The sequence below is a fragment of the Bos javanicus genome, chromosome 16 (assembly GCF_032452875.1).
Source record: "Bos javanicus breed banteng chromosome 16, ARS-OSU_banteng_1.0, whole genome shotgun sequence".
NCBI classification, from domain to species: Eukaryota; Metazoa; Chordata; class Mammalia; order Artiodactyla; family Bovidae; genus Bos; species Bos javanicus.
Genome location: NC_083883.1, coordinates 47,558,426 through 47,567,309, shown reverse-complemented (window position 1 = coordinate 47,567,309; position 8,884 = coordinate 47,558,426). Strand labels below are relative to the sequence as shown.

The 8,884-nt window shown below is 55.4% G+C and overlaps 1 protein-coding gene across 1 annotated transcript; it reads left to right on the top strand.

The window, feature by feature from the left end:
• Window positions 1–643: 643 nt before the first annotated feature.
• TAS1R1 (taste 1 receptor member 1) lies at window positions 644–8,846 on the top strand. Its single transcript, XM_061382902.1, has 6 exons — window positions 644–834; window positions 2,391–2,697; window positions 4,422–5,183; window positions 5,631–5,843; window positions 6,140–6,260; window positions 7,594–8,846. The coding sequence occupies exons 1-6, from the start codon at window positions 644–646 to the stop codon at window positions 8,523–8,525; spliced, it is 2,526 nt and encodes an 841-aa protein (XP_061238886.1). The 3' UTR covers window positions 8,526–8,846.
• Window positions 8,847–8,884: the final 38 nt, after the last annotated feature.

The window sequence follows — 8,884 nt, the reverse complement described above, 5'->3', positions numbered from 1 at the left end:
TTCCCGACCCCTCCCCGCTCCGCTCCCCGCGACTGAAAAAGCTCCAGGATTGACGTTTTAAACAAAACCTGTCTATTTGCATACCCTCTGTTTGCATGCATTTGTCTTTGAGCTGAAGGGACCGACTGTGTTTAAGGAGGCGAAACGGGGACGATTTACTCAGAATTTCAATTTCAGGAGACTGAGGATTGGGGTGGGTCACAAGTATAACTCAAAGCCTTGTCTCGTTCGGTAAACTGAGGCCCAGGTAAACGGTTCTAAAACCTGCAGCTCGCTGAGAGCAACCTTTCACACTCTGTTCCTCAAGCCCCTCCCCAAAGAAGCTGACCCCCCTCAAATCCCGTTCTGAACCAGGGGATGCCACAGGCACCAGAGCAAGGACAGAACCCACAACCGTCCAGAGGAAGGGTCAGTGGGTGCCACCTGCTTTGCACCTGTGCCTTTACCCTGCCCAGTTCCTGAGGAGGACCGCAGGCCCGGAAGGCAGAGGCAAAGAGCCCTACAACTGGGCTCTAAGCCCGCCCCCTTTCATAGGCATGAGACTGGGAAGCATCTGGGCAACTGCTGACCATTCTGTTTAAACGGCCCAACCTGGTCACAGGGCGTGGCGTGGCCATGCCAGGCGCGGGGCTGTCTGGCCAGCATGTCACTCTGGGGGGTGCGCCTGGTCGGCCTGCAGCTCTCCCTCTCCTGCTGTTGGGCTTTCAGCTGCCACAACACCCCGTCCTCCCCCGACTTCAGCCTCCCTGGGGATTACCTGCTTGCAGGCATGTTCCCTCTCCACAGTGCCCTTCCAGAGGCGAGAGGAAGACCCACGGTGACTTTCTGTGACAGGTGAGTGGGGGGGAGGTCAGTAGAACTGTCACGTGGGGGGGAGTCTGTGCCTACAGGTCCTCTGCCAGCCTGCCTCTGCAAGACCTTGTGGGTTCTATCTCTGGAGTGACCATCTGGACTGCCTCCAATCCCTACCCAACCCACAGCCAAGCCACCACCTTTAAGGGCTGGCTAGCCTTTCCCTGGCACTTTTAACACATTCTTTTGTCCTGGCTGTTAAGCGTCCTTTGTATTATAATTCCAGGTCAGTTGTTTCCTGGCTTTGTAATGTAACTAGAGAGCAAAGGTTAAGCAAGGGCACCTTTCCCTCTTCCATCTCCTATCCTACCCCAATCCTCCCCAGTTCACACTCCTTAGTCTCTCAGATGGCAAGTATGGTTCTCCAGGGGGAGAGAAGTGGGGACATATAGCAGAAGATGCTTCAGTAGCCTGAATGACTTTGGTTGGTGCCTTCCTGAAGTGGACAGTCTAGGTAGAAAAAAAAAAAAAAGCAACTGCTTTTCTTATAAAGGGAATAGTATTAGATTCGGTCAGCTCGAGGATGTCTCATGGCTCAGTGGCCCAAAATGTAGCATACCTGACAGCCAGCCTGGGAGGAAGATTCTAGAAAGCCTAGCGTGGGAGGACTGGCCCAAAGAGCTACAGTTGGGAGCCTGGGAAGAGGAAATTTGAGGGAGGAGGAGATACATGAAAAACCAGGTTCAGGTGACTGAAGGGCTGTCGCGGGCAGGAGGTACTACGCTTCCTTCCAGTGACTCAAGGACAGAAGTGGTAGGAATGATGGGGGAGGCTCCCAAGAGGCAGGGAGGCTGGGAAATGGAGCAGGCTGGCACACTGCTCAAGCAGAGCTGAGTCACGGCCCTAGTGTGCCCGTGTCTGTGTTTCCCAGAGAGGCCATGAGGAACACAGGCCCCCACCACAATCACGAGTGTCCCAGTGAAAGGTACTAGTTAACCGGGTATAAGCGTGTACTGTGGTTAATTTCATGTGTTAACTTGGCTAGGCCCTGCGGTCCAGGTGCTGATTAAACACCAGTCTAGATGTTGCTGTGATGTGGTTAACGTTTTAGCCGTGGTTAACATTTAAATCAATAAAGCAGATGCTCTCCATAGTGTAGTTGGGCCTCACCTAATCAGTTGAAGGTCTTAAGAGAAAAGATGGAGATCCCGAGGAAAAGATAGTCCTCTCTTTTGTTTGCGCTCCCTCTCTCTCTGTGTATATATAGCTGGCTAGCTAGCTAACTAGATGTATACATATGTGTCTCATCTTGGTTCTGTTTCTTTGGAGAACCCTAATATAGCAGATATCTCTGCTACAGGACTTGGGAGCCCTTTGATCCTAATATGCTTTGTGGGGGGCATGGTATGTATACTTTGCCAGTTTGCCCCCTACCTCTCCCAAGGCCTGTCAGCAGAACTGTGTGTGTGGTCCAGGACCCATGTTGAGGTCATGGTTGTAGGGGCTGCACAGATGACCTCAGAGGTTCCTTTCTACCCCCAAGCCTAGGGTTCCAGGAAACCAGAGGTTCTTAGCTCTCAGCCTGGCTTTCCCTACAGGTCCAACAGCTTCAACGGCCATGGCTATCACCTCTTCCAGGCCATGCGGTTCAGCATCGAGGAGATAAACAACTCCACTGCCCTGTTACCCAATGTCACCCTGGGTTACGAGCTGTACGATGTGTGCTCAGACTCAGCGAACATGTACGCCACGCTAAGCATACTGAGCACATTGGGGAGGCACTATGTGGAGATCCAGGGAGACCCTGCCCACTTTTCCCCTGCGATGGTGGCGGTGATCGGGCCTGACATCACCAAGCACGCTCTTACCACTGCAGCCCTGCTGAGCCCCTTCCTGGTGCCCCTGGTAAGCTGGAGCCCTAACAGTTCACTCATCTCCCCTCCTGGTGAGTCCAGCGTGGGCTGGGGTGGGTGTGCAGGAGCTGCTGTGCCCAAGGTGAGTCTGGACTTCAGGACCTCCTGGGCAGTCACTGCTCTTGAGTCACTCATCTGGAGTTCCTTCTTCTCCAAGTGCTGCTTCCGAGATCTCCCTGCTTCTGTGCTCACCGGAAAGTCCTTTCTCCTTGGAAACCTCTGCTCGTCTCTCTCCTCCTGCTGTCCCATCACCCCACAGGCTTCACATCTACCCCATCCTCCTCCTCCCGTCCGTTCCTCCAGGCTCAGGCTCAGCTGTGTGGTGCCCTCCCCTCCTCTGCTCATCAGCCTCTCCAGGGCCTCCTCCTCTGCTGACACACTTGCCCTGTCCCCCTTCATCCTCCGGGCACTTCTCCTCAGCCTGGCTGACCTCCCCTTCCAAGGAGACTTCTCTGCAGCCTCTCCATTCCTGCTTGCTTCTCTCTTTGCATTTACTCCTCCCTCCATGGCCTTGGGCTCTGTCCTTTGAGCAGTGCTTGAAGGTGATGACTGCGGGTTGGGTAGGGGTTGGAGATGGGTCAAGTGACCACCCCAAGGCAGAACCAGCAAGGTCTTGCTGAGAAGGACTGGTGGAGGGCCACAAGGTCTCCAACCCATCTGACCATTTTGACACTTTCCCCCAGCATTTATGACCTCCCCCTTTTCCCTTGTGCCACTTCCTTCTTGGTTTCCTTTAGGGAATTCTGTGCCCCCCTCCATCCCCCCCAAGAAGGAGGTGACTGTCTAGGACACACCCCTCCCCTTCTCAGGAAAGCAAAAGGCCCTGGCTGAATTCCCATCTCCACCTTCCATCTCCACTCCTGAGAACCAGCTTTGTCTCCAGAGCCTCACTCAGTGCCTCCACTTAATGGAGCCACCAGGGCCCCAAATGAACTTACCTACCTCATAACAAAAGCCTCTTGTCTTCCTACATCCCCTCCCCAGCCTGTCTGGCAGAGTGACTGTCTCCAAGGAAGCCAGTGCCCGCTGCATTCCCTTCTCTGCTTCCACGTCTAGCCCATCACCACGGCTTCTGCCATGGGGCCCTCTAACCACTGCCAGGTCCATCCCTTCCCTATGGCCACTGCCCCAGCTTTAACTGACTGCAATCCTCTCCCATCTAGATGATTCCATCAGTTCCTTGGGGTTCTGACTCTGGCCTTGAGCCTTTTCTAAACAGGTTCTTCATTGATCAGAGATACACTCCTACAAGTTTGATGTCACTTCGCTGCCTAAACCCTGAGGGGCTCCCTGTGGCCTTGGGGTAAAGCCCTAGCACCTCAGCTAGGCCGAGTAGGGGCTAAGTAGGGGCTAAGGCTTCCTGCCCTGACAGAATACACAGGCTCATGCTCTCCTTCCTGGATCTGCCCTCCAGCTTTCCAGCTGAGTGGAAGTCCCTGGAGGGCCCCACACATATACTATTTCACTCCCTGCTTGCAGGTTGCATTCACTTTGTCCACAGGCCAGAGTCTCCTTCCTCTCCCAGAATTCTCTCTGGGGACCTGCCCCCTTACCCATGGGTAACTTAGCAGTGCTCTGCTTGAGACCCCAGGCCAGGACCTCATCTCCATTCCCCCTTCTCCCTCCCCTCCCGCTCCTATGTCCCTGCACCAAGAACAGGGCTGGCCCTGGGGGGCCCTCAGTCGAGGCTGATGCCACTGAACTTGAACTCCACAGGTCAGCTACGGAGCCAGCAGCATGGTGCTCAACGCGAGGCGGCTCTACCCCTCTTTTCTGCGCACCATCTCTAGTGATAAGCACCAGGTGGACATCTTGGTGCTGCTGCTGCAGAGGTTCGGGTGGGTCTGGATCTCCATCGTGGGTGGCGAAGGTGACTACGGGGAGGTAGGGATACAGGAGCTGGAGTACCAGGTCACCCGGCAGGGCATCTGTATTGCCTTTAGGGACATTGTGCCTTTTTCTGCCCGACCGGGCGATGAGCGGATGCAGAGCATGATACGCTGCCTGGTCCAAGCCAGGACCACCGTTGTAGTGGTTTACTCCGGCAGACAGCTGGCCAGGGTGTTCTTTGAATCCGTGGTGCTGGCCAAACTGACTGCCAAGGTGTGGATCGCCACAGAAGACTGGGCCATCTCTAGTCACATCAACAGTGTGCCTGGGATCCAGGGCATCGGCACAGTGCTGGGCGTGGCCATCCCGCACAGGCATGTCCCTGGCCTGAAGGAGTTTGAAGAGGCCTATGTCCAGGCCGACAAAGGAGTTCTCAGGCCTTGCCCCCAGGGCTCCTGGTGCAACAGCAACCAGCTGTGTACAGAATGCTGGGCTTTCACGGCACAGGCAATGCCCACGCTAGCAGAGTTCTCCATGAGCTCTGCCTACAACGCATACCAGGCTGTCTACGCTGTGGCCCATGGCCTCCACCAGCTCCTGGGCTGCTCCTCTGGAGCTTGTTCGAGGGGCCGGGTCTATCCCTGGCAGGTAAGGCACTTACCGGCCACTGGCACCCACTGTCTGCCTTCCTAAGGCAGGCAGTGTGGTTACTCTTCAGCTACCCTAAATGCTGGGGGTGGGGGGCAAAGGGTGACCGCTAGAGGCTGATCCCTTCTCTGAGGCTCCCCTTGGTCTTCTCTGAGCTGTGGCTCTACCCACCCACCAGGCCTGGGATCCAGGGCTTGAAAGCTCTGGAAAGGGCTGCCTTCTTAGAGACTTCTCTCACTCAGGAGGCTGGTTAGGAGGGTCAAGGGGCCTTTTAGGAGGGGAGGTGGGCTGAGGAAGGGACCAGAACTTCCAGGCAGGCTGAAATGCCCCAGGTAGAAGCTCAGCAAGGCCCCATGCACTTGCTTCCTGGGCCATCTGGGTCTGGAAGGACGCAGGAGGAGCAGCCAGTGTCATTGGCACCAGCTCCGTTATCCCCGTTTGTTTCAGCTTCTGGAGCAGATCCGCAAGGTGAAGTTCCTTTTACACAAAGACGCTGTGACATTTAATGACGATGGCAATACCCTCAGCAACTATGACATAATCGCCTGGGACTGGAGTGGCCCCAACTGGACCTTCAGGGTCATCGGCTCCTCCTCTCCATTTTCAGTATTGCTGGACATAAATACGACCAAAATCCGGTGGCATGGAAACGACAACCAGGTAACAGGGACGTGGTCACTCACCAAGTGACTGCCTGATGGGCAGCCTGGGGGCAGTGCTGACAGCTCACACAGAACATGAGGTTGGATCCCAGGTACCAGGCTGCCCTGCCAGGGAAGCTCCCAGGGCTCAGAAAGACAGATGCCCAGTTGCTGCTGGTTCACATGACCAAGCCGTCTGCTCTGGGAGTGAGCTGTGAGGGCAGATGCCCAGAGACCCCGTTTTCCATCCCATGTGTGACGGTCCCTTGACATGAGCATCTCCACGTGGCTGCAGAACACCATGGCTTCTTGCAGGTGCCTACGTCTGTGTGTTCCAGGGACTGTCCTGAAGGCCACCAGAGAGTGATCACAGGTTTCCACCATTGCTGCTTTGAGTGTGTGCCCTGTGAGGCCGGGACTTTCCTCAATAAGAGTGGTGAGTGACCAGTGATGAGTGGGTGAACCACCAGCACTCCTAGGGTCTGTAGAACAAATGGAAGTGCCTCCCTTGGGCCACATGTGTGCAGAGCCAGGGTCCTGGTCACTTTCCTGCCAGTTAGGGACAGTTTGGAGGACACCTTCCACCAGACGTAAGTTCTCATCAAGCAGAAAGAAACAAGCAGTTGAAGGCCTCATATCTAGCTGTGTTCTTTTTAAGAGAGCTCCAAACCAGCACCTAGAGAGACAATTTTATCCTAAACTCAGCATCTTTATCCAAACAGATGTGAGTTTCATTCCCTTTGTACCCTCCCATATTGTCCTTTTTTTTCTTTTTTCTTCCCATTTTATCTGTATGAAATCCCATTTATTGACCATATCAGTGACACCCACTGCCTTGAACAGCTTGGCTTGAATGCAGACACTAGCATGTCTGTGGCAGGACAAAAAGTTCTTCCATCCTGCGATGCAAGGTCAAGGGCAGAGGGCAGACAGAGGTAGCTAAGGGGCTCAGCCCAGAGCTGGACTCCAGGGGCCACATGCCTTCTTTTTACCATCTTGGTGGCAGTGGGAATGCATCTCTTCCATACTGAGGGAATCAACTCAACTCAGAGAAACCACAGAGTGCAGCTCAAGAAGGTGGATTTGGCTAGGGAGAGAGCCCTGGGAGAGATGAAAATGCCCTTCCTTTGGGGCTGGCTGCTTGCCCTGGATCACAGCCTCAGGGTGGTGTGGGCTGAGCTATAGGGTAAGGCCCTCTCTATGACCTCTTGGCTTGCCAACTCCTTCTGGGATCAGGAGTCACAGAACTGACCCAAATGTCTCCATGATCTGTAGTTCACACAGGCATATTAAGGAAACACATGGCCTGGGGGCTCTCACTCAGGGCTACCCTCATCTTGCTGGGCCTGGCAGAGCCCAGCTGCTGTGCTACAGCCCCACCAGCACCTTGCAGGGTTGTTGTTGTTGTTGTTGTGCAGTCACTAAGTTGTGTCTGACTCTTCGTGACCCTGTGGACTGTAGCACGCCAAGCTTCCCTGTCCTTACCTTCCTCTGTCTTTCGGAGTTGGTCAAACTCATGGATTCGAGGAGCCTGGCAGGCTGCAGTCCAAGAGGTTGCAACAGCTGGACGTGACTTAGCAACTAATCCACCACCACCATGTCCATTGAGTCGATGATGCCATCCAATATCTCACCTTCTGTTGCCCCCTTTTCCTCCTGACCTCAATCCTTCCCAGCATCAGGGGCTTTTCCAATACAAGGGTTGTATAGCCTCCCTTTCCTGCTGTCCTCACCTGGCTCTCAGGAACCCTCTCCACCTTCTCTTCCAGATCCCTATAGATGCCGGCCTTGTGGGAAAGAAGAGTGGGCACCTGAGAGAAGCCAGACTTGTTTCCCACGCACTGTGGTGTTTTTGACGTGGCACGAGCCAGTCTCTTTGGTACTGCTGGCAGCTAATACGCTGCTGCTGCTGCTGGTGGCTGGGACTGCTGGCCTGTTTGCCTGGCACCTAGACACCCCCGTGGTGAGGTCAGCTGGAGGCCGACTGTGCTTCTTCATGCTGGGCTCCTTGGCAGGGGGGACTTGGGGCCTCTATGGCTTCTTTGGGGAGCCCACACTGCCCACGTGCTTACTGCGCCAAGGCCTCTTTTCCCTCGGTTTTGCCATCTTCCTGTCCTGCCTGACGGTCCGCTCCTTCCAACTTGTCTTCATCTTCAAGTTTTCTGCCAGGTTACCCACCTTCTTCCGTGCATGGGTCCAAAACCGTGGTGCTGGCCTGTTTGTGATGATCAGCTCAACAATCCAGCTGCTTATCTGCCTAATTTGGCTTGCAGTGTGGACCCCACTGCCGACCAGGGAATACAAGCACTTCCCTCAACTGGTGGTGCTTGGCTGCACAGAGGCTAACTCACTGGGCTTCATGCTGGCTGTTACCTACAATGGCCTCCTCTCGATCAGCGCCTTTGCCTGCAGCTACCTGGGCAAGGACCTGCCAGAGAACTACAATGAGGCCAAATGTGTCACCTTCAGCCTGCTCCTCAACTTCGTGTCCTGGATCGCCTTCTTCACCATGGCCATTGTCTATCAGGGCAAGTATCTGCCCGCGGTCAACGCGCTGGCCATGCTGAGCAGCTTGAGTGGAGGCTTCAGCGGTTATTTCCTTCCCAAGTGCTACGTGATTCTGTACCGCCCGGACCTCAACAGCACCGAGCACTTCCAGGCCTCCATCCAGGACTACACCAGGCGCTGTGGTTCCACCTGACCACTGGATCGGGCGTGGTCAAGCCTGGCGGGGCGGACTCAGGGGCGAAGGTGGAACGGGGGCGTCCAGGACCTGGGTGTCCCGGAGGCTCCTCAGCCTTGGCGTGCGAAGTGTAAGCCCACGGGAGGGCTCAGTCCGGGCTGCGCCGGCTGCCAATAAAAAGATGAAATGTGTGTCTTCGTTGCGCTTCCTCTCTAGGGCGACGGTAGAGCGCTGCCTCTTCAAGCCTCAGGGCGCTGTGCGGCCCGGCTAACCGCAGGCGAAACCTCGGGACTCCCAGCAGGGCAAGACCGAATGGCCCGCTTGGCGTTGCTAGGCAACCCAGGGAGGCGGTCCCAATGCCGGGGGGCGGGGGGAAC

Bases quoted from the DNA above. Each gene is read 5' to 3' on its own strand.
- TAS1R1 (XM_061382902.1), top strand. From the start codon at position 644: ATGTCACTCTGGGGGGTGCGCCTGGTCGGCCTGCAGCTCTCCCTCTCC. The intron at 5,184-5,630 runs GTAAGGCACTTA...CGTTTGTTTCAG, and splicing joins GCCGGGTCTATCCCTGGCAG to CTTCTGGAGCAGATCCGCAA. The intron at 6,261-7,593 runs GTGAGTGACCAG...CTTCTCTTCCAG, and splicing joins GACTTTCCTCAATAAGAGTG to ATCCCTATAGATGCCGGCCT.